This window comes from Salvelinus fontinalis, chromosome 13 (genome assembly GCF_029448725.1).
Source record: "Salvelinus fontinalis isolate EN_2023a chromosome 13, ASM2944872v1, whole genome shotgun sequence".
In the NCBI taxonomy this organism is placed as follows: Eukaryota; Metazoa; Chordata; class Actinopteri; order Salmoniformes; family Salmonidae; genus Salvelinus; species Salvelinus fontinalis.
This window is the reverse complement of record NC_074677.1, coordinates 50,792,333-50,817,856: the sequence shown is the minus strand read 5'-3', so window position 1 is coordinate 50,817,856 and position 25,524 is coordinate 50,792,333. Positions and strand designations below refer to the sequence as shown.

General features: G+C 41.0%; 2 protein-coding genes across 2 annotated transcripts; one reads left to right on the top strand and one right to left on the bottom strand.

Annotated features, from left to right (window-relative positions):
- The first annotated feature begins 282 nt into the window (after positions 1–282).
- Positions 283–6,760, top strand: LOC129868910 (peroxiredoxin-5, mitochondrial-like). Its single transcript, XM_055943253.1, has 6 exons — positions 283–533; positions 3,448–3,582; positions 3,727–3,858; positions 6,148–6,186; positions 6,268–6,332; positions 6,477–6,760. Exons 1-6 carry the CDS (start codon positions 441–443, stop codon positions 6,583–6,585), a joined length of 573 nt encoding a protein of 190 aa, XP_055799228.1. The 5' UTR covers positions 283–440; the 3' UTR covers positions 6,586–6,760.
- A 208-nt stretch (positions 6,761–6,968) lies between these two features.
- LOC129868907 (nuclear RNA export factor 1-like) lies at positions 6,969–23,596 on the bottom strand. Its single transcript, XM_055943248.1, has 21 exons — positions 23,380–23,596; positions 22,502–22,733; positions 22,253–22,397; positions 22,070–22,153; positions 21,830–21,934; positions 16,987–17,067; positions 16,793–16,862; positions 16,586–16,674; positions 16,398–16,505; positions 16,070–16,179; positions 13,010–13,046; positions 12,793–12,864; positions 12,622–12,677; positions 12,229–12,336; positions 10,491–10,549; positions 10,188–10,303; positions 10,054–10,096; positions 9,864–9,936; positions 8,475–8,657; positions 7,252–7,312; positions 6,969–7,134 (listed from the first exon to the last, which is right to left on the bottom strand). The coding sequence occupies exons 1-21, from the start codon at positions 23,411–23,413 to the stop codon at positions 7,096–7,098; spliced, it is 1,905 nt and encodes a 634-aa protein (XP_055799223.1). The 5' UTR covers positions 23,414–23,596; the 3' UTR covers positions 6,969–7,095.
- Between the last annotated feature and the right edge of the window lie 1,928 nt (positions 23,597–25,524).

Below are 25,524 nucleotides of genomic sequence, written 5' to 3'. Positions count from 1 at the left end.
ACTCTGTGAAGTGCGCATGTGCGATCGCTTTTGCACTTCTTCTAAACAACGCGATTTTTTAAAACGTTGACAAAGGGGAAAGTCTACAAAACTCAGTGCACTCTGTTAATAACAGATTTCTCGTTTTGGGAACAGAAAATGTAGATAAAATATTTTATCGATGAGAACATATGCAGAATATCGGCCAAAATCCATCTCCTTCGATATTCTCCCACTGCCGGCCACTGTGCTTCCTCTACTACCATATTTGGTAGTGAGTGGAAACGCCAAGTGGATGATTCACATTTATACATCCGGTGAATATCTGTCTCATTGTTCTGTCTGTGGTAACATTTGTAAGCCAATTTTTGTGACAGCCACACTGAATTTGCGGCAGCCAGCCAGTCTGTCCTCTGCTACCACTCGAGCAACGTTAAAGGGGCTCGTCTCAACATAGGCCAATGATTTCCAGCTCAGCATTTCTCAAAGGGACCCGTGCCGTCCAGTGCTTCAGACCGCTACACACCACACTCATTGCCAACATGCCTATCAAGGTAAGAAATGCCGTCAGAAAAATATTTGATCTAAAAATAACACTCCTTCATGACCTTGACTGCAAACTCTTTATTCAGAGTTTTTTTTAAACACGTGATTTTTCTATTTATTCTCGGTGATGCATACAGCCTCCATGCTCAAGCCGCATTATCTAACGTTTCTCGATGGCCATAGTGCCCTGGTGATGGATGGGTAAAGCATGATCGACTGATGCATTAAATCAGTGAGCACGGTTACATGCACACGCAAACGCAAGAATAAAGTTTTCCTTAATAATCCTGTATATATGACCCATCTGAAATCAGGCTGAAGTTACACGATGGGACTTTTTAATACATTCAGAAAATCGCCAAGCCAAATAAAAGTTATACAACACACTGACCATGTTATTTTTACGAAGTCTATTTGATTTTAAATTCGGACATATCGTTTTCACATACACACTTTATATAAGATGCATATACTTTCCGAACTCACTTCACTTGAGCATCCCACCAGATGCGTGCGTTTTGTTTTGCCAGATGTCTAGCCCGCATTTAACCTTGATTTTCAACTAGCTAGCAAAGCGGAAGAGTGCGGCCCAACTCGGCGGAAAATCTATTTCTCTCCAGCAGGAAGCGTTTTTTCTTTTGGCCCACCAAACAAAGACTTTGTGTATGGAGGTCAATGAGTGTCAGTTTGGTAAAAAAAAATATATTGCTTATTTGCTACATAAGGTTTATTTGATCGAATAGACTTTCATAATGCTTAAGTTAAAAGTGTACTTATATAAGTAGAACACGTGACACCTTGGCAACTTTGAGAGAAAAACACTTTATTGGAGTTGCCTCGAGATTGCTATGCATATTCATAATATGAGGCAAGTAGCATAGCATCTCTCCATTGAATACAGGCAGTTGATGTCAACAACCCTCATCGAATATTCAAAAAATGATTGCAGTAATGAGATGTATCCACCAATCCAAACAGGATACGCGTGATGCTGTACAGCCTGCCATGCCGCTTTGTGGACAACTACTCCCATTATTAAGTGTCTTGTCAGTATATCTATAATCTTTGACGCTAGCAAATTGGAGTCTGTGTGTACTTCCGTTTGTGCCACGGTGAAGCAAACACATGACTTGTTGAAAATATTGAACACAAGCAGTACACAGAACGAGGCTTCATGCCTCATGTCCACCAGATGCATCGAACTCTGCGTTCCAGTGGAAGTCCATACATTGTCAATGGAGCAGTCCGCAAAGCTGCGTTGGGGGTGCCGCATTAGCCTGGGGTGTGTTCTGTGTACCTCATGCGTTCAATATTTTCAACTCGTGCGTTGCTTTATTGTGCGGGGGTACAAACGGAAGTACAGACCCCAACTAGTTATCTTTTAAAACCGAAGCACATGCCCGTCAAGTATGGAAAATCCGAGCTAGACATCTGGCAAAACAAAACGCACATTCATCTGGTGGGCATGAGGCTTTAAGCCTCGTTCACATTACCACTAAGTGTTCCGTTGCGCTGGATGTCATGCATTTCAATGATGACGTCCACAGCGGAGTGTAAACACAACGCCCCTTTGCGGTTGAATGCTCCATTGGGAGATGGATGATGTTGCATACTTTGAAATTGTTCAAATTTTGCATCTTCAGTCCAGCCAGAGTCCGTCGAAGAACTGGAAGTTACCAAAGTACAGAAGATGATGAAAATATGTGGTTTTCGGTGATGGGTATTAATGGGATAGCTAGCAACTTGGAAACAATGACCCATTCCTATAAGTGAGTACTATTTTAATAGTAATGTTAAATAATACACGTTGGCTGTTAAGCTAATTATATAACTGTTGCCTCCCGTTTGAAGTTTATTGTGATGGTAATGGCGTTTGTTTTTGATCATTATTAGGTGAAGGTCGCTAGCTACAATGGTATCTAAAGCCTAGCTTTTAGCTAGCTAGCTGCTCTGCTGCGCAAGCTAGCTTGAATTGTTATAAAATAAAAAACGGTTGAGGAAAAGGTTACTAAACAAAACATGTTTTATTATCACCTGAAACAATATATTTATCATGTCTTGAATGACAAGGTCATATTTGGCAATCTCCCAAAATAAATGCTTTCTCTGACGAGAGGCAGTTGCAGTGTGTTCGGTGTGGTGCATACGTTGGATTTATCGAACGTATGCGTCAAACTGTATGCGTAGACAGCTCGACAGAAATGGTAGCAGAAGGTGAATGTTGCATACATATCCAGATGATGCTGCGTACTATTTTGCGCAATGACGATCGGTGTGTTCGAAGTTTAAGACTGATTTTGACCTTACGCCGATTTAGATAAGGTGTTTACATGACTGTCATACTCAGCCTTCAGTTTAATATTTTAATTATTAGTGTGAATGTATACATACTCAGTCTACTTTTTTTTTTTTAGGTGCAAGATTAGATAACCGGATGGGGCAGGTTTGGAAACTGTGACCACATCATTTGTAGGGAATCAGATCTGATGTATAATGGCATGAAATCAGCTTTTCTGTCAAACATAGGCTTTCTACTTACCACTTTAGACCCCTGTCCATAGATTTACCCCAACATGCCATTTTTATTTGTGGTAATATAGCTGAGTCAGTGGTAGACATACCAACACTGCGCATGACTGAGCCAGCTGCTGTTAGTGAGTGCCCCGGAGAGCACTCTGCTTTCGGCTCTACACATTCAGCAAATTCACGTAACGTTTCAAGGCCATTGTGGTGGCAAAATATCCATTACCACTCCCTGCAGGTCCAATACATTATTCAAATGCTGCTATACAGAGTCAAGTTCCAAATTCAGTATCTGTGACTAATAGAATGGGGGTTGCAGAACAGAATATGATTTTCAGCTTTCATGTATAATTTGATTGACCATCAACAGTGTTTGACTGAATGCTTCACACTCACTAGGTTGGAGAAAAACTTCCGGCAGTGGAGGTTCATGAGAATGAGCCAGGCAATAAGGTGTCGATGGACCAACTCTTCAAGGGGAAAAAGGGAGTTCTCTTTGCTGTGCCAGGGGCTTTCACTCCTGGGTGCTCCAAGGTAACCTCCATTCAGATCATCCTCATTTCAATGAATTTACCTGGATGTGCATTCCTCTATTTATTTTGTTTGTTCACCATGTACTTTCTGCATGCATCATCTGAAACCACTGTTTCACCGCAAGTCCTTGCTCTTATCCCTCAGACACACCTTCCAGGGTTTGTGGAGCAGGCAGCAGAGCTGAAGAGCAAGGGTGTGCAGGAGGTCGCCTGCATCTCCGTTAACGACGCATTCGTTATGGCTGCCTGGGGGAAGGAGCATGGAGCAGGCGGCAAGGTGCAGAATGCTGTTTGAAATTAACAAGCTGATGCCTTGACCTTCAGCCTTCTAAATTGTCTGTTCTTGGAGTCTACATGGTGCATTCTTCAGTCCTGGGCTGAATATCTCCCTTCTGTTATTCTGGTCTCCAGCACTTGACTTGGTACAGGAAATCTTAGTCATCTGGTTGCATGTTTTTGTCCTAAGTAATCAATCTGCAGTTGCTACATACATTTTTAGACTTTTAATTGAATTATATGTACCCAGTGATATTGAAAAATATAATTTACAAATGCCTCATGAGCTTATTTCTACTGTCCTATACTATCAGAACCCCAAATATAACCTTGTCTTACTCCATTGTTGATAAACAATGTAATTGTAAACAAACAGTCTATAGGCTAAAAACTTGGTTAAAACTATCATTTTGAGCTCATAGATGGCCTTGCATTCATAGCTGTCTAGGAATTTGAATGGTTACATTTCCCAAGCCCCATCCCTCAGCAGTTTACCAAAAACAGTGGCGGGGTGTACCACTTTGATGTTTTAACTGCAGATTGCCTCTTTAACATTCATTGGAAATATCGTATTTCCCTAACAGAGACATTATTACAACAAGACCATAACTGGTTGAATTACAGTACCAGTCAAAAGTTTGGACACACCTACTCATTCAAGGGTTTTTATTTTGACTGTTTTCTACATAGTAGCATAATAGAAGACATCACAACTATGTTGTGACATCATGTTGTAACCAAAAAAAGTGTTTAACAAATCCAAATATATTTTTGAATTTTCAAAGTAGCCACCCTTTGCCTTGATGACAGCTTTGCACATATGCTGAGCACTTGTTGGCTGCTTTTCTTTCACTATGCAGTCCAAACCATCTCAATTTGGTTGAGGTCGGGTGATTGTGGAGGCCAGGTTATCTGATGCAGCGCTCCATCACTCTCCTTGGTCAAATAGCCCTTAAAGAGGTGTTTTGGGTCATTGTCATTGAAGAGGTGTTTTGGGTCATTGTCCTGTTGAAAACCAAATGATAATCCCACTAAGTACAAACCAGATGGGATGGTGTATCGCTGTGGTAGCCATGCTGTGCCTTGAATTCTAAATAGATCACTGACAGGGTCACCAGCAAAGCACCCCCACACCATTACACCTCTTCCATGGTGAGAACCACACGTGGAGATAATTCGTTCACCTACTCTGCATCTCACAAAGACACGGTGGTTGGAACCAAAAATCTCACATTTGGACTCATCACACCAAAGGACAGAGGTCTAATGTCCATTGCTCATGTTTCTTGGTTCAAGCAAGTCTCTTATTATTGGTGTCCTTTAGTAGTGGTTTCTTTGCAGCAACTCAACCATGAAGGCCTGATTCACGCAGTTGATGTTGAGATATGTCTGTTACTTGAACTCTGAAGCATTTATTTGGCCTGCAATTTCTTAAGCTGGTAACTCTAATGAACTTGTCTTCTGCAGCAGAGGTAACATAGGGTCTTCCTTTCCTGTGGCGGTCCTCATGAGAGCCAGTTTCATCATAGTGCTAGAAAAGTTTTTACGACCGCACTTGAAACTTTCAGAGTTCTTTGAAATTGTCCGGATGGACTGTCATTTATCTTTGCTTATTTGAAGTTTTGCCATAATATGGACTTGGCTTTTTACCAAATAGGGCTACCACACCTAACATGTCACAACTGATTAGCTCAAATTGATGAAATTCCACAAATTACCTTATCAAGGCACACCTGTTAATTGAAATGCATTCCAGGTGACTACCTCATGAAGCTGGTTGAGAGAATGCCAAGCTGTCAAGGCAAATATTTTGATGTCTTCACTATTCTACAATGTAGAACATATTCAAGGGTTTCTTTTTTTTTTACTGAATAGGTGTGTCCAAACCTTCGCCTGGTACTGTATATTGAGATCTTTCAGTCTAGACATGTCTGATAGCTGTGGCATTGAGTTCCTGTCACTTACAGGACCTGTTCTTGAACATCTTGCATCTCAAGTGTTAGGCCAGGAATCAATCCGACTTTTAAAGGCAATATTACGTTTGCGAAGATTGCGTTCAAGGTTAAAGCTGCAGACGTCGGCTCAATGCTCAATTGGAAATGACCTTTAATTAAATGTCATGAATGCTACGGCTTGGGTTAGGATTGAATCCCAGCCCTAATCTGCGCAGGAGTGGAACATAAAACATGTATGCAAGCATGAAATTAATATACCGTTTGTAGTTTAATCATACATACAGCGAGTGTACCCAATTTATACTTGTGTGCTGTCTACGGCCCGTCTTTTGCAGGTGCGAATGCTGGCTGATCCTACTGGTGCATTCACTGAGGTCAGATACATCTTCAAAGCCTTGATTTCATTAGTTTACACTTTGTACATTGTGTGAATGTAACCCCCATTTTATTTACAGGCAGTGGACCTGTTGCTAGACAACGATCAGATTGTTGCTGTGCTTGGAAACAAGCGCTCCCAGAGGTGAGGTCTTTTCTCCTATATCAGTGTTAACTTGCTGCAACAGACTAGACAGTTAACATTTGTTTAGTCTCAACATTTGGATTTCACACTGCAAAAAGCATAATCAACCCCAATAAAGTAATTGCCACATTCCTTATGTCTCAGGTACGCTATTTTGGTGGAAGACGGCGTTGTGAAGAAAATCAATGTGGAGCCTGACGGTACTGGTCTGACATGCAGCCTGGCCTCTAACATGCTCTCTGAGCTGGTGTAGGCCTGTTAGGACTAGCTCACTCCAACCAGACAGCAGAAGTCTAACCTTAAGTTACAATGCACTGTCATACTACTTCACCTGACCCTTGTCACATGCCTGTGAAAATAGATGTGGTTCAATGTAGACATTGTATGGTTCATAAACTGTGATTAAAGCAAAACATGTAGACTGCAAAGATGTTCCTTGTTTTTTTCCCACCTGCTTGGGGACTTTCTGGATAATGACAGGGCAGTCCCACTTGATGTTACTGAAGATTCACTAATTGCCAAATTCAACGTATAAAATTAAATCATCCTAGAGTTTTAGATATGCTTTAAAAGGCATGGCAGTTAATTTGAATCCTTAAGGTTTGTGCAATCAACAATGCAAAATGACTACAAGCAGACATGAATACGTTCACTTTTAATTATAAGAATGACAGAATGAAATATGCTTTTGTAATCCAGGAGGGGAATTATAAGAATCAAAAGGAAATAAGTGACAATTTAAAAGCTCCACAATCATTCCTAATCACTTTATGAAAGCGACATCTGGGATCTTTCCATGAGCCTGAGGAGAAACAGAAGTTCAGTATGAAGCTTAAAAGGGTACATAACATCTTAGACATTCAGTCAAACGAAAGCAACACACATTGCTCCATTAGATATACTAGGATCAAGCATTTACCTTGAGGTCTGTGAAGACCTGCCCTGCTCGGTTGAAATCCCACTCATTGTCCTGCAGGCATCTGAAATACATTGATCAAGTAAGTTAAAACTCAACATGAATTGAACTTCATACGAAGCTGTGTTTGTCACTACTTGAGCCCACTTAGAATCTAGGCCGAGGCTGCAGATCCGTAGAGAGAAGGCACCCAGTGTCCTGTCTGAAGCATGAGCGCTACTGCGTTGCAACCTAGCAGTGGCAAAAGTCCTGGTGTGCCCATGTAAATTACAATAGGCCCTTCCAAATGTTTTTGGCTCTAAAATTACTTAATATTTAATTAAATAGTGATCCGTGCTGAAACAGACCTATCACAGGCCGGCATGCTATGAGTTGACTCGGGCAGTATGAAAACGACTACGTCGACCATGACCCTTTGCTAGTTACGGCCACTCTCACCATGATTTTTGTTGGTACCATTCAGAAACATGGCACACTTTAAATTCAAATGCTTAATGCGCCATCGGGAGTTTTCCATAGGAACAAGTGGATGACGTCAGCACTACCACTATCTACTGGTTTTAGTGTCTGCCCACCCCAGATCCCTTTTCCCCAGAGCTGAAGATCCTAATCACATTCTGCGCAGGTTTCTTTAGATCTACTTTACACACATTGTGGTCCCACTGTCAATCGAGAATGATGCATATTACCAGTGAAACGTCCATGCAGCATCTGCATATCAACCATTTGATCTCAGTTTCACGGGGAGATGTTTTAGAACGTCTTGAGTTAAACAGTGTGTTTCAAATTATGTACAGTGAGCAACCTTTACAGCAAATGGCACTAAACTGTAGCATAGCCTACGTGGGTTTAATTTAATAAATGTACATATTTTGCATAGTGGCACGCTGTTGAGTTCTGCCTACATAATTACAAAAATTGACCATTCGATCATCCTCAAAATTAGGTGTTTTTTTTACTTACAGTAACGTTATGCTATTATATTGGGTTCTGTTATGTACAATACTATCATTATGTGATCTTGCAGACATTGATTCAGCTTTGATCTAACTTTATTAGACGAGCAGCATTCACCAGAGTAGCCTGTTCTCTAGAGCACAGACTGCGTAAGTAGAGAATCATACATAGACGCTTCAGGGCCTTTAGCTATCGGGAAGAGGGCCCAGAAAAGTCAGATCCGCAGCCACTCTGTAAAATCTAATGCAAGGTAACTGTGTGCCACTCACTTCTGAGACCATTCCAGGTTCATGCCGGACTTTAGAGAGAAGGCAGAAAGCATCTCTTGCTGGGGAGCTGAGAGGGTGGGGACAGGGCTGCTGGATGGTGTGGGGGCGGGTGCAACAAAGGCACGCCGGATCTCCTCAGTCGTAGCATTACGGACAAAAAGCTCGTCGTTTACTATGCAAAGACTGTTGAAACAAGACGAACACAAGAAAAGACGACATTACACATTTCCATTATCTTTTATTATACTGAGTTACAGTCAAGACAAACATCTAGCAGAGTTGTCAATACACTACATGACCAAAAGTATGTTGACACCTGCTCGTCAAACATCTCATTCCAAAATCATGGGCATTAAGATGGAGTGTCCTCCACTCTTCTGGGAAGGCTTTCCACTAGATGTTGGAACATTGATGCGGTGACTTGCTTCCATTCAGCCACAAGAGCATTAGTGAGGTAAGGCACTGATGTTGGACGATAGGCCTGGCTCGCAGTCGGCGTTCCAATTCTTCCCAAAGGTGTTCGATAGGGTTGAGGTCAGGGCTCTGTGCAGGCCAGTCAAGTTCTTCCACATCGACCCCGACAAACCATTTCTGTATGAAACTCGCTTTGTGCACAGGGGCATTGTCATGCAGAAACAGGAATGGTCTTCCCTAAACAGTTGCCACAATGTTGGAAGCACAGAATCTAAGGGCCTAGCCCAAACCATGAAAAACAACCCCAGACCATTATTCCTCCTCCACCAAACTTAACAGTTGGCATTATGGTAGCGTTCTCCTGGCCTTCGCCAAACCCAAATTAATCTGTCGGACTGCCAGATGGTGAAGTGTGATTCATCACTCCACGGAACGAGTTTCCACTGCTCTAGAGTCCAATGGCAGCGAGCTTTACACCACTCCAGCCAATGCTTGGCATTGTGATCTTAGGCCTGTGTGCAGCTGCCCGACGAACAGTTCCTGTGCTTCCAGAGGCAGGTTGGAACTCTGTAGTGAGTGTTGCAACCGAGGACAGAGCGCTTCAGCACTGCGGTCCCGTTCTGTGAGCTTGTGTGGCTACCACTTCGCGGCTGAGCGTTGTTGCTCCTAGACGTTTCCACTTCACAATAACAGCACGTACACTTGACCGGGGAAGCTCTAGCAGGACAGAAATTCGAACCGACTTGTTTGAAAGGTGGCATCTTGTGATGGTGCCACGATGAAGGCCAGTCTACTGCCAATGTTTGTCTATGGCGATTGCATGGTTGTGTGCCCGATTTTATATACCTGTCAGCAACGAGTGTGACTGAAATAGTTGAATCCACTAATTTGAAGGGGTGTCCACATACTTTTGTTTACATAGTATATTGAGGAACCATCTCTAGCTTGTGGTCTGGTACAAATGTCAAGGCCTACCTTGTCCCTCCAGCCGGCACTGTGATGAACACCCGAGAGAAAGCTCTGACAGAGTCTCGGGATTTACCTTCAACTAGGGTGAAAGAGAGAGAAAAAAAATACATGGTTAATGACTTTTTTGCTAATGAAAATGTGGGAAACAGTATAATTTTGCATTATAATAAGTTTGAAAAGTTTTTTAAAAACATACCTTCTTTGAACACTCCAGTGACTGTGAACGACAGTAACGTGTTCTGTAAAAGTGGAGAGAGAGAAGAGATTGAAGCTATGAAATCAAGGATGGTCATGCATGTGAGTTGATGGTTAGGAGTGAATTCTACTCACGGTGAAGGTGTTGACGTCCACATTTAGCGATGCAGTGTCATGGTGCGTTTTGGGAAGTTCGTTCAGGAAAGCCACCACATTCAGACGGGTGTGCTTCAGTAAGCGGAATCGTGTGGCTGAAAGAACAGAGGATTTATTTAAGAACAAATGTTACTCTCAATGTAGTCTTTTACTTTAATATGAGTGACTTTCACAACCAAGAGGTTTACTTTATTCAGAGACTAAATGTGCACTGAAAGAGATGACATAATGACATCAACCATTACTTCTCAAAACTTTGAACTAGAGAATCAGAAGACTCACATGGATCTTTGAGCTTTTTCAGGTTGCGAGTGTCTTTATGGTAATCTCCGAGACTGCACCTAGAGACAGTGACTGACTATGTTAGAAACAGGTGAAAAATACAGTTGAAGTCAGAAGTTTACATACACCTTAGCCAAATACATTTAAACTCAGTTTTTCACAATTCCTGACATTTAATCATAGTAAAAACTTGCTGTCTTGTCTTAGGTCAGTTAGGATCACCACTTTATTTTAAGAATGTGAAATATCAGAGAGATAATAGTAGAGAGAATTATTTATTTCAGCATTTATTTATTTCATCACATTCCCAGTGGTTCAGAAGTTTACATATACTCAATTAGTATTTGGTAGCATTGCCTTTAAATAGCTTAACTTTGGTCAAATGTTACAGGTAGCCCTCCACAAGCTTCCCACAATAGTTGGGTGAATTTTGGCCCATTTCTCCTGACAGAGCTGGTGTAACGAAGTCCGGTTTGTAGGCCTCCTTGCTCGCACACGCTTTTTCAGTTCTGCCCACAAATTTTCTATAGGATTGAGGTCAGGACTTTGTGATGGCCACTCCAATACCTTGACTTTGTTGTCCTTGAGCCATTTTGCCACAACTTTGGAAGTATGCTTGGGGTCATTGTCCATTTGGAAGAGCCATTTGCGACCAAGCTTTAACTTCCTAACTGATGTCTTGAGATGTTGCTTCAATAAATCCACAATTTTCCTCCTCATGATGCCATCCATATTGTGAAGTGCACCAGTCCCTCCTGCAGCAAAGCACTCCCACAACATGATGCTGCCACCCCTGTGCTTCACGGTTGGGATGGTGTTCTTCAGCTTGCAAGCATACCCCTTTTTCCTCCAAACATAACAATGGTCATTATGGCCAAACAGTTCTATATTTGTTTCATCAGACCAGAGGACATTTCTCCAAAAAGTACGATCTTTGTCCCCATGTGCAGTAGCAAACCGTAGTCTGTCTTTTTTTAATGGCGGTTTTGGAGCAGTGGCTTCTTCCTTTCCTCCAGCACCTTCACAAGGTCTTTTGCTGTTGTTCTGGGATTGATTTGCACTTTTCACACCAGAGTACGTTCATCTCTAGGAGACAGAACGCGTCTCGTTCCTGAGCGGTATGACAGCTGCGTGATCCCATGGTGTTTATACAGGTGAACGTGGTACCTTCAGGCATTTGGAAATTGCGCCCAAGGATGAACTAGACTTGTGAAGGTCTACAATTTGTTTTCTGAGGTCTTGGCTAATTTCTTTTGATTTTCCCATGATGTCAAGCAAAGAGGCACTGAGTTTGAAGGTAGGCCTTGAAATACATCCACAGGTACACCTCCAATTGACTCAAATTATGTCAATTAGCCTATCAGAAGCTTCTAAAGCCAGGACATAATTTTCTGGAATTTTCCAAGCTGTTTAAAGGCACAGTCAACTTAGTGTATGTAAACTTCTGACCCACTGGAATTGTGAGACAGTGAATTATAAGTTAAATAACCTGTCTGTAAACAATTGTTGGGAAAATTACTTGTGTCATGCACAAAGTAGATGTCCTAACCGACTTGCCAAAACTATAGTTTAAAAAAAATAAAAATTGTGGAGTGGTTGAAAAACGAGTTTTATTGACAAGTTTTAATGACAACCTAAGTGTATTTAAACTTCCGACTTCAACTGTAGGTGCTGCTGAGTGTGTTTATAATACACTGTTTATGCTGCTGGAGACATTAACAACTAGCAGAGGGGGTACCTGGATGGGTTCTGCATGGTGATGAACATGCTCAAGGAGAAGGTCGCTCCATCATGATAGGCATCTAACAAAGGTTGTCTGTCCCCGGAGTCATACACACTGTAGTATCTAAAAAAAAAAACGTTTATTTTATTATTTAAAGTTACATCAGAAGAAACATACAACTTACATTTCCAGTCAGTACAGATAGATGTTCTACCTATTGCAGATCAATGTCTTTTAAAGAATAATCCAAATGACATCAAATCATTCTCCCCTTTTGTTATAACAATAATATATGTTGTAGTGAGTCAGTGTTTTGGGTTCAGGCTTAGTGTGTACAGTAATAATCTGTATCTGTGGATTCCTTTGTCTTCCCCTGTTACACATATAAAGAGCTAAGTGCAAACTCACTGTTGTAGGAAGGCGAGGATGGGAGTCTTGATCTCTTCTGAGCAGAAGTAGCTGGCCTGTGACAGCAGTTAAAAGTAAAGAAATTGTAAAGTAAAGAAAAATCTATTTTGACAGAGTTGGTTACATGCACAGCCAGTCATGATAAACAATTGGCTGGGCTGTATGTATTACCTTGCAGGGTGGAAGAGCAGCAGGAGTCACCTCCACATCAAAGACTATAGGAGGGGGGAGATCCTGACCATCCTAGTGAGAGGCAGAGCGAGGTCAAGGAGAGAACTAAAATAACTCATTAAAGAGTTGTGCTTCACAAATAGAATTATAATAATATCAAAAACGAGTTGGGGAAAAAATTAACTTGAATGGAAAAGGATGCATTTAGAATCCTTACCAGTTTGAGAAGCCTGGGGAACCTCTCTCTCACCGTGCTGTCCGACATTCACAAAAACACAGAAGATACAAGAGACAGGAGTTAGTGCTGCTGACCAAATATAAGAGACTCGGAGTCATCCCCCTGAATACCATTTAAACCACACACACACACACGTTTGCTCATGCACTCATCCATGGATAATAATCTCTAATAGCTGCCCAACTGTTGATATAATCCCCGTCCAGACAATTAACTAAAATTAGGGGAGGAATTTGGCCAAAGACCAACGGACTTGATTCATCATTATCAGGGTGGTTTGAACTTCATATTTGATTGTTCAGGATAGACCACACCCATGCCTGATCATGAACTAATCAGCTCTGCATATCAGTGAAGAGGTACTTAAATGCTACACGTCCTCATCTACTAATATGAACAGGGATACAGATAATACAGATAAATCAAATGTAAAATAAATCTACGGCAACAGCCCCGACTTCGCCACCCACCCCGGCCCCCTTTCCTGTGGCAATGTACTCACCCCTTTGTGATACTCACCGTCCCCCCTACACGCCGAAACACACTGACACACGCTGTCTTGGAAGGGGTGGTAGGGGTAGGGTAGGGGTGTGAACGTTGGTTGTGAGCGCTCATACCAACAAGAGAAAGATCAGTGCTTTTCACACGCATAGGGGAGTGGACTGGTGATTCAGACGTGTGATGTGGCCAATGTGATTGGTAGAGTCTACAAGGGTGGTACCGTGGTAAAACTAGATGTTGCAAGTTTGAGCTGTCCGACACACACGTCATAGAACCAAGAGATAGTGAAATGGAATCTACAGACTGCAGGGATGAGATGTAGAAGTGATGATTGAGACTGTTGGAGATGACTGAATTCCATGAAGCAGGGTTATGAGGGGTTAATCCATTACATTAAGGCTGGTTAAAGTTACACCATGTCGTTTCATGTAGAAAGCAACTACACACTTGCCATCAGTGCATTTCACCAAAGCCATAGCGATATGTAGAACAGAGGGGGATGAGGGAAGCGCTAGACTTATGGTAACATAGAACAAGACAGAGTCGCCGTATCAAACCAAAACAGCAAAGGGGAGTTCACGAAAAGCTTTGATAGATGATGCAATGTCACTAGTAGAAAACGAGTAAGTTGAGGAGACCATGCACAGCATCCCCTTCAGATGAAGAAAATACACACAAATAGAAATGAAAAGATAAACAGAGTGCTAGAGAACACGAGTTGGGCCCTGAGCACCACTACAGACAGAGCACTATTGGAAGTAGCTCTTTGTTGCTAGCATTGATTGACGTAAGACTGATACTGCATCTCACACAACGCATTTTGTACCAGAATAAATTATAAATTAAATTTTGGACCCCACTTCAACTTTAACATTCCGGGGGTGGTTAAAAATAAATAAGGCATTCAAGCAAAGGTGTTTTTGTTTGATATTTTTAGGGAAACATGTTGAGAGCGATATCTGAGGACTTGATCAGTGAAGATTCTGACATGACTGCATGTCTTTATGCCCACAGAAGAAACTTTAAGAGTCATATCCTTAAAAGGAAATCAACTTCCTATATTGAAATCCCACTAATTGAGTGTTTCTCAATAAATGTATCTTTGTGTCCCTCATTTTCAAAGCCTCTCCTCCTCTCTGGCTGTTACATTCTGAGGACATGTCCACCAACCTGCGAAAATCAAACAAGCCTTGAAGTAAAGGCATGTTATATTTAAGGGAATTATGAGAAAGCTTGTATTTGGGGACTCTGCTTGGCTTTGTGGAAACCTCTCTCCCTCTCCAACCCCAGGCCTGTAGAGCAAATCATCACCTTCGTTTTCTTCTTCACTTCAATATCTTCTTTGTTCAGCATATACTGCATGTACGTGCGTGCGTACGATGTGGCCAGATGCACGGCTGTGCCTGTCTTAGGTTGTCCCGGTATCAAAGGTGGGATCTTACCCGTCATTGGCTAACCAGCCCTCTTCACTGGCCACATTTCAGGACCCGTTATAGGGGAGGATGGAAGGAGGTACCATCAGCCCAATCAGCATGTAGCACAAGCAGATAGTAAATACCATGTTTCCCATATGAATATTTAAGGAATCCCTTTCCACAATGCCATTTTATTAATCCAAGCTCTTCCCAAAGTATGGGTCTCAATGACTACTAGGGGTCAAAATGCTGTGGTCAGTATTATCCAAGATAAGTGTGTGTGTGTATGCTCAAACGAATACTTCTTGACATTTAAATTATATGGATTTCCTTATTTTATGTAAACATTTTATACAGAGGTGTCTGTAGGGGGCACAGGGCCATCTCCACTGCAGAAAACAGATTGAAGGTAAAGATGAGCTGCAGAGTTTCAGAGAGGTAGAGCGAGACAGACACAGAGCACTCAGACAGTTGAACATGCAACTAGAAGGGGGGAGGGGTGGAGAATATTTAAAGTGATAGATGTAGCAATTATCCTCAAATACACCATGTGTTAAGCTAGTTAATGTTGAGGTATATGGCGTGAAGAGGTTAATGGTTTGATCATGTCAAAACTTCGGCAGGTATGGCATGCATGGACCTTAAATTAAAAGAATCATAAAGGTGGCATTACATTTGAATTCTGGTGCTTCCCCACAAGCATGGAGTAGGGTATTTGTAGGATTCCAACATAAACCAAAACAATGTCTAAGAACAGATCATCTGAAATCTTAACTTCTTCACCACATATGTTACTGTAGTAAAGTGGGAGGGCTCAGTGAGAGACTCTCTGATAGGATGGTGTTCCCTAAGCCACTCCAGTTCTTTCAAATTTGAGCGGTGCGTTACTAGTACCACACCAAACATGTTCAGTAGTACCACACCAAACATGTCCTTCCTGGATCATATAATCCATAAATAACATGTCATTTCCCACAGCACAGGAATTTTCTGAATAGATTTAAGTTCCCCCCTGAAATACAGGGAATAGAGCTAAACTACACCCCCCCCCCCCCCATACACCTCACAACACACTGTCAACATCATACTATTACCCACCCACCCATCCTGAGCACAGACTGACCTTATGTAAGAAGCCTGGTCCTTGAAATAGTCACAAAGGGGATTCCTCTCCAGCCATAGCTCCACCAGCTTAAGACCCTTGATCCTATCCAGCTCACGCTCTGTCTTTAACTGGAATGGTAGGGACAATAAAATCTAATCAAACAACCACTAGCCTAATTGATACTCTGAAGACCTGACAGAGAGAGAACTCCTAGTCCCCAAGAGCAGTCAAGTTACGAAATGAATTATGTGGATAACTGAAAAGCAACGAGACTTTGTGCAGTCCCAGTAAAAATCAGTGTTTGAGTAACAACCCATTGTGCCTCAACCAGACCCGGTCTCCTCACCTCATTATGAGAAAGATTGAGTGTCTTCAAGTTTGGCGCCTTGTTGACCAGCTCTGACAGGTCATCCAGCCTAAACAGCTTGTTGTTGCTGATGTTCAGACAAACAAGCTGTGGAAGGAAACAAGTAGGGATCAGTGGAAAGGAAAGCATACATATTATTTGGCTACAAGTAAGGACCACATCCATACCTCTGGAATGTTCTCCTCAATTATCTTTATAACAGCGTGCATAGAGTTCTTTCTGTTCAATGTCACATCAATGTTCTGGGAAACCAGGTCTGTGAAAATCAGGGAAGCGTAGAAGTGTTAGATGGCACTACCAGAATCCATGTCATATAATGTAAATGTACAGGGAAAAACATTTGATGTGACTAACTGCTCTTGCCGTGTGCTTACCTGGGTCTATCCGGATGTTGTTCAAGTCCAGGGCTTGTTGAGAGCCATCAAAGCGTTTAGCCATGCATTGCTAATGAGGGGAAAAGGGTTTTAATAGACATTCAGCCCATACATCTCTCCATACATAATAATATACTTTATTAAAACCCATCACGCCATCTCCTATTCGTTAACAGCTGGTCTCCTTGTCTTACCTTTAGGTGCTCCAGATCAGCTGGCTTTAGTTCAGACTGAAGAAAGGAGGGTGGAGGACAGGGATTCATCAGTACAGTCACCTGGAAAAGATGGAAGTTGGAAGAGTGAATGGCATGTCTTCTAATGAGTATCCCCAAGGGGATATGGTTGTACTTGAATTCCGATTGGAAGCCCTAATCATTAACCACCACTTGACCCCTTCTCAAGATCCTATTGATGGTCCTATCCTTACTGATTTGCCATCCTCAAACCATTAACACTGGCCCCAGCTGTTTTTATATCAATATCAAATCATTTATGGGTAACAATTAAGAACCGTACTGTAATAATCTCCATTAAAATGGACAAAAATAGCCTTTGAGTGAAAAACTATTTATCAATAAATATTTTTGCTATAGGACTGCCTGGCTGTGGTGTGAGTTGAGAGGGGAAAACTGAAAACTGGCCGTTATTTGGACATCTTTGTTATTGGTCTAAAAAACGAAATTTACCGCATGGTGATGTCACCATGCAAAGCCGAAACTCCCACCCATGCAAATCTGCTGATTAGTAGGTCCTATGTAGACCAGCAACTACCCGGAAATAACAGATTTCCCCCCCCCCCATCTCACTTCTACAGTGTTAGTTTCATCAGATGTTAAGGTACAATATGATATAAAACTAGGGCTGTCCTTGACTAAAACAGAAAGTTCTGTTCTTTTGACCAATCGATTGGTCAATTTTTTTTTAAACACGTACGTGTATTTCTCCATATACACACACCCTGTGTTTTAGTAAATTCAACTATATGTATTGAGCTCGCGGTTTGATGAAACAAGACAAATGCCTCAAGAGGGTGCCAGAGATCTAGATAACCAGAAAAAAAAAAAAACTTAACCTGACCCAATTTTTCTCCTCACTCAGATTCTGCCATTACGCTCCTGAAGTTGACAGTAATAAGCTACGCGATGAGTCGGCAACCTTTCTCATGTGGAATGCCAATTCATCTTACCATTTCTACAGGTCTGCATGCCAGTTATGGTTTTCAGACAATGACTAAATTGACAAAACTCGTAAATGGAATGAAATAAACCAAAACTTGTTTCTCACAAGTGTAGCATACAGTGGTTCCTCCTTTAAAAGTTGCGTCATACTGCGGCACACCTTGTGTGCTTCCGCAGCACGTCATTTAATTCTCAGCCATTTTTCCTGTTACTGCAAGTTTGACAACCAGAGGGCATCTTTAAGAAGCGTTTGATAGTATTCCGTATTGGCATTACCAGAGAATGTAAAACCTTTTTTGTAATAACATAGTATATGGGATTGATTTTAAGAAATGTGGCTTAATTAATTTGATTAATATTATGGTGTTTCTATTCAGAGAAAAACGAAACCCTCATGGTGGAATGGAAAATATGGTGATGTACAACATGACTGTCGGGAGTAGGCTACAGGATTGAAGGATTCTAAATTGTTTGCCTTCATTAGACAACTTTTTTCCAATATTTCTGTAAATCAGTGATATTTATTCCCATAGTAATTCATTATGGATCAGTAACTAAATCAACATATGCATTTTGAAAGTATTTATCACTATTTTTTTAAGAAATGTGTTTATTTGTTTATTAGGCTACTGTGCAGTCTAGAATGCATACTATAGAAAACAAGTCCCTAATTCCTTACATAAGGGAGAGCAGGCCATGTCTGTACAACATAATGCAGGGCACGCGGGAGACCGGGGTTCAAATCCCCATTGGGGAGGAAGGAGTAGGCTGTCCTTGTACTGATTCCATAGTTGGTATTTCATAGTTGTGATTTCTTCACTATTATTCTACAATGTAGAAAATAGTAAAAATATAGAAAAATCCTGGAATGAGTAGGTGTGTCCAAACTTTTGACAGGTACTTGCTGGAACGGAAAATGACGGTCGGCAGTACAGTACTGGGCTATTTACGAGGAAGGAGTAGGCTGTCATTGTAAATAAAAATTTGTTCATAACTGACTTGCCTAGTTAAATAAAGTTTACACTAAGAGCATAACATTTCTACACCCTAATTTTCTAATTCTTGTCTAACCAATACCCAAATGGAGATTAAGTGAAAAATAAATATCCACATTTGAATGCCCTTTTTTCTCGGTATTTTATTTACGAAAGCATAAAGATGTTGATGAAGAAATACTGTACCGCTGTTTTGAGTTAGAAACGTAACACTTTAGAGTACTTAAGCATCGAATACATTGCAAGTTGAGGGATTTTCACAACAGTAGCCGGGTTATAAAAAGTATATTGCCCTGCTAATAGGAAGCATTTGCATGATGGGCTACATTCTTTATTGTAACCACAATGTCACACATCATTTGTATCTATCTTTCCAATTACTTTTAGAGTTTGGGAATTACAAATGTGCGCTTTCTTTTTAGCTACACTGATTTAGTTAGAACGTACAGACTTAGACTCCAATTAAGCCAATTAAGGCCTCTTGTTGTTTGTAAAGTCAAATTCAAAAGGCACTCGCACATCTGAGCTATCTTTTTTGCAGGTGCATGGCAACAGCCGGATAAGATGAGGAAAAAGAGGAAGGAACCCGCACACTGCTCTTGATATTATCACTGATCTTTAATAAGCTTTACATATCGGCCTCACGGCCTTCGCCAGGGCTTTTGTGAGTTTTTTAAATTAGCACCGTTATGTAGACCTAGCCACACCCACATCCGTTCCACGCATCGAAAGGGGTTGGAGGCGAAGGAAAAACAAGTAAGTGCTACCAAATATAACAACATGCATTTCATAAATATTCAAATAAAGGGTGTACATAAAACATATTAAACACGTCTGTAAAACCACAATGGGGACATCAACCTACCAAGCAAGTTTTCATAAATCCTTGGGTACAGTGTAAGAAAAACATCATAATTCATGTTCAAATTTACAACATAACATACATACGCATTTCATCATTAAGACCTCTAGGAAATCATGTCTGGAGGGTGAAAATCCAAAAACATTCTGGCTGATTTTCTTTTGTGGCTTTCAGTTGGCACGGACCAATTTATCACGTAAATAAAACATGCCAGTGTTTCTTGACCGCATGTCCCACTTTTTGCGAGTTCAAAGTATATGTGGTTGTGAACATTATAGAGTGTTCTTTAGCGGGTCTTTTTTGTAGCAGTTCATCTCGTGTTTTCCCCAATGCCAAATTAAGAGCATCCACACATTGTGGAGAATAGCCTCTTCTTAGAAACCTATTGCGCATCTCTGCTGCTTTTTCTAGATTGTCCTGAAAATGATTTGTTCCAAGTTGGGGAGGAGGGCGGTTCACACCTAGCTCGGCTATTAGACAATTCTTTAGTAAAGGTTGAATAGTCTATTGTTCAGCTAATAGCCCATCCTGCTACGCTTGTGAAAAGCGAATAATAATACTTTTCCCCCTTTCCACGTTAAAGATTCCAATTGATAGTGTTTTTAGCTACAATCGGCCCCAACCCCAATTAATACATTTGGGCACCTCCATAGCGTGCTGGACTTCGGGCTAGAATTTTGAGGGTTCGAAACCTGCTCCCTGCTTGTTATAATGATACACCTGTTATTGGATATGGCTGGGGAAAAACTTGCTAAATAGGGATTTTAGTAAATTAACTTTATGACAAAATAATACGCACAATCGTTTGCCTCTACATTAACTAACATATTCCTCTCAATTGCAAAATTTTTGCTGGACTCGTTATGACGTTATAACTACATACATTTGCTTCCCTGTAATGTTTTGTCAGCCATCTTTGCTGAAGTCACACTCGATATGATTGGTCATATAAAAGCCTTGGGACCCAAATGCATAATGAGTGCTCTAACTCCCCCTTGTGGGGGTCTGGAGCAATGAAGCCATGATGCTGAGTACCTCTAAGTCCCGCAGTGTAAGCTCGCAACTTTTAAAGGAGGAACCACTGTAGGTTGTGCACTCTGCCAACAATGTGTCCACTACGACAATGATAACAGGAAGACTGGAATAATAATATTGAATGAATTGAGAGAAATTACCAAAATCAAAGTAACAAACACTGTAGATTAGAAATTATAGGAATTAACGGTAAATGTACAACTGGTGATATATGTAATGGGGAATTGAATACACTAACAATCAAACACAAGCAATTCACACAATGAAGTTATGAAACAATATACGTGCACAAATTGGTGGGAGAGAGCGCATTCTGGAGAGAGAAGTGGTATATCTGACATCTGCACTGGCCATGCAGCATTTATGGCGATACGGCCTCAGCAGAAGTCAGGGCATTCATACTTCTTGAGCTTTGTGGAGCAGTTGTCAATGAAGTGAGTTTGCGTTTTCTATAGGATAAACCGCCCCCATCTACCGTCAACCAATCATGTCAATGCAGAGTTATACAGAGCCCTCCGCATTGTTACAAATTTGGGAGGTGCAAGGTGATGGGGTACAGATCTCGATTTGGCCTCTGCAGGCTCCGCAATTACTTCACACCCTGCATATGGCGCATCCGACCACATCTTCGGATCAAACATAAATTGTCTTTTAGTCGAGGCCTCAGCAATGGATTAGTTTACTGAGATGGGCGCATATATATATATATATTTGTTACTGCTCGACTAAAACAATCGTGGTCGACTAACGGCCTAATGACCAAACAATCGACAAGTCGACTAATTGGGGGTCAGCCCTATATAAAACACAGGAAAAATACAATTGACTGCACTGGGCCTTTAATAAAACAATTCTGATGACATAATGTGTATTCATGTCTGGTTCCCAGTCTGCCAAAATGTCCCACTTAACACTAATTGATAAAACTGGCAGAGGTCTTGTGGAAGGAGAAAAAAAAAAATAGTACCTTGTAGCCTTCTTTGTCTGTGATCTTCCGTGATACCTTTAACAAGGCATTCGCAGTGGTGGAATCGTCAATATAGAACTGTGCTCGGTTGCCCTCTACTTGGTACTTTGGAAAACAGAGGTGTAGAAAGAATGTAGTTTAGGTTATATTAAAAACAATAAAATGAAACCATTTCAAGGGACATGGGAATTAAACTATTTATGGACTAACCAAAAGAACCATTAGGCAGTGGTCACTTACATGTACTGGGGTGAAGGGCATGGAGCAGATATTCTGCAGAGCTGTTATGAGCCAGTCTTTGTCATATTTCTTTCCATAGGGGACCTGTAAGAGTCACAATTTAGCATTAGTTAATTACAATCCAATCAATGACAGCTTAGTAGATCAGTAAAGCCACCCAATTCATTCACAATGTTGACTCACAAATATCTTGAACCAGGTATTGCGGCCATCTCCACCTCCATCCCCTCTGTTATTACCACGACCCCTGTGACCTCCTCCACCGCCACCTCTGCGGCCACGATCAAAGCGGTCTTCACCACGTCGATTCGGCCTTCCGTAAGGGTTACTGGAAAAGGTAAAACCATGAGAGAGTTAAAAGGATAACTTCCAAGATAAAACCTAGAAACATGTCAAATTAAATATTCTCCCGAATTTGCATGACAAACCCACAATCTGTGTTGGGAGGACCCATCTTGGGAGTTGCTGTCTGTCATTGCCACGTCTCCATCCTCATCATCGAATCTCGCTCTGGGTCCCTGGCCGCCACCGCCTTTTTGGCCACCACGATATCTTGTTCTTGTCCCTGGTGCTCCTGGCCCCTGGTCAATATACATATGGGCCCTAAAAGGGCCCCTGCCTTTGCGGTTGCGAAACGTTTGTCCTCCAACTCTGTCATCATGATCTGATGGACAAAGTCACCAAAATTAGTTTTTGCTTTCACAGAATAAGTACTTAAACAAGGTTACAGCAATTAGCCTGGTAATTGCCCATATTTATTGTCATCGTCGTCAGTTATCATGCATGTTTGGCAGAAGCGCTAGCTAATGCAGTATTTTACTACGCCAACACGTTCAGACTTGCAGCCACGTTACGATGTAGTTAGCTAGCTAGCTATGGAATCACTCAACGTTGCTGTTGGCTAGCTAACTAGTTACCTAACGTTACTTATGTCACACAAGAGGTGTGAATGTTAGCTAGCCAGATATATATGCTGTCAGAGTGAGTATCAGCACGCGAGCCATGGGTCCAGTGTAATAAAATAAAAACAATGCTAGCTAACTTATAAACCACACATAGATGGCTGGCTAGCTACAGTATCTAGCTGCTTTCTGCGGCTAACCCCTAACGTTCGCTGGCTAACTAGTTTATGTAGCTAGTTAACGTTAGCTACCTACGTATCAATTGATAGTTACTGTCGTATTACATAGTATTACGAAAAAACTTTAGCTGGCAAGGAAGAACATTGCTGTTTACAGGTTTGTTAGCTAACGTTAGTTAGCTAAGCCACAACAGCTAGCTAACGCGTTAGCTAACTAACCTCATCGTACCGTTGTGGTAACGTGAATCGTCGGCTGTTGACATAATCAGGAACCGAACACACACTTAACACGAAGACGTAAGTTCAATAATACTGGATATTATCACTTCTATATGTAGATCAATTCGAGTGTATCATCCGTAGCTAGCAAAGACATTCGCTTTGTTCGTAGCATGCAATGTTTGACCCCGCAGTCTGAGCATGTGCATTCGATTTGAACTCGTTTTGCTCACAACACTCTCTGATAATGACGTCATGAAAACTTATTTCTCTAACATTGTGAAAGGTTCTCACACATGTTCATGATATGTCTTCAATACAAGTATTATGTGTGTGTGGTCCTCAGATGTTGGATCTCACACTGATCTCACTGTGTGCGTTTTTTTATGTTTTGTTTCATAGTAGGCCTACCTGGGCCCATATTCATAAAGCATTTCAGAGTATGTGCTGGGCTGGCCTAGGATCTGATGCCTAGTTAAATAAATAAACACATTAAGAATCCGTTTGGCCTTTAGATTATTATGAATGAACAGGGGGTACCTGATCCTAGATCAGCACCCCTATTCTGAGATGCTTTATGAAAACGGCCATGGTCCCTGATCTGTTTGTGCTCTTGCCAACTGCATTGCTCAGTGTCAAACCAAAGCTGAAGAACATACACACATCAAGGTACTTTCCGCAGGTGCTTGAGTTGTAGGCAAACTCATGGAAACCACTGCACACTGCTGCTCATGCTCACAGGTGATATTTATTAACAATGTCAACCCTTAGGTCTTCATCAGGCATCCATATTTCAGGTGGGAGTGGAATGTCCTGTATATAGGGGCAGTACTCAGTGACATCACTTCCTGCAACATGAGGTATATTTTTTAAAATGTAACAGTTTCACAATATTAACATTCAATGTATCAAAATATATGATCATGACAGGGAATGTGATCAATATTTACAGTGATATACATACAATATTCAATTAGGATTTTAAAAAACAATTTAGACATATTGAAACTATAAAAACGGTTTCATGTCAAACTCCTCATTAAGGCCAAGAGGAGACAGTGTGTTGAGCCTGTGGATCCAGAAAGATTCCCTTTGAAGAAGTTTCCTCTAGTTGTCTCCTCCCCTGCGTGACATCTTGACCATTTCTATTCTAATGTATCTCAGAGAACTAATAGGATGTCCTGTTTGTACAAAATGAGCAGCAAGCAGATTTTTTGTCTCACCTGTCCGTATAGTAGTAAATAGGTGTACATTATGACATCAATGGGTTATATGATACTGTAAACTAGAGGCTGCGTCTTTCAGTTGTGGAAAAAGTACCAATTTGTCATGCTTGAGGAAAAGTAAAGATACCTTAATAGGAAATGACTCAAGTAAAAGTGAAAGTCCCCCAGTAAAATACTACTTGAGTAAAAGTCTAAAAGTATTTGCTTTTAAATATACTTAAGTGTCAAAAGTAAATGTAATTGCAAAAGTGTACTTAAGTATCAAAAGTCAAAGTCAAATTATAAATAGTCAAAGTAAAATAATAAATCATTTCAAATTCCATATATTAAGCAAACCAGATGGCACTATTTTGTATTTATGAATAGCCAGGGGCACACTCCAACACTCAGACATCATTCAGAAACAAAGCATTCGTGTTTAGTGAGTCACCAGATCAGAGGCAGTAGAGATGACCAGGGATGTGCTCTTGATAAGTGTGTGAATTGGTCCATTTTTGTCCTGCTAAGCATTGAAAATGTAACAAGTACTTTTGGGTGTCAGGGAAAATGTATGGAGTAAGAAGCACATAATTTTCTTTAGGAATGTAGTAAAGTAAAAGTATTCAAAAATCTAAATAGTTAAGTAAAGTACAGATATCCCCAAAAACTACTTAAGTAGTACTTTAAAGTATTTTTCTTAAGTACTTTACACCACTGGCTTTTTTCAACATTGGTGTGAACTAGGTACAAAGAAACCCCTGTCATATAAACACATTTCACATCTAAAGCCAGGAAGTTACAGAGCAGCATCACTGTTTTTCATACTGGAATAACAATACAGACTACCATCCTACTGCTAGGACAAAATGAACTAAAACTACTTCACCAGAAAATAACCTCATATTTGTTGTCTATCCTTAACATACACATGTATGTATCAGCTTAATTTT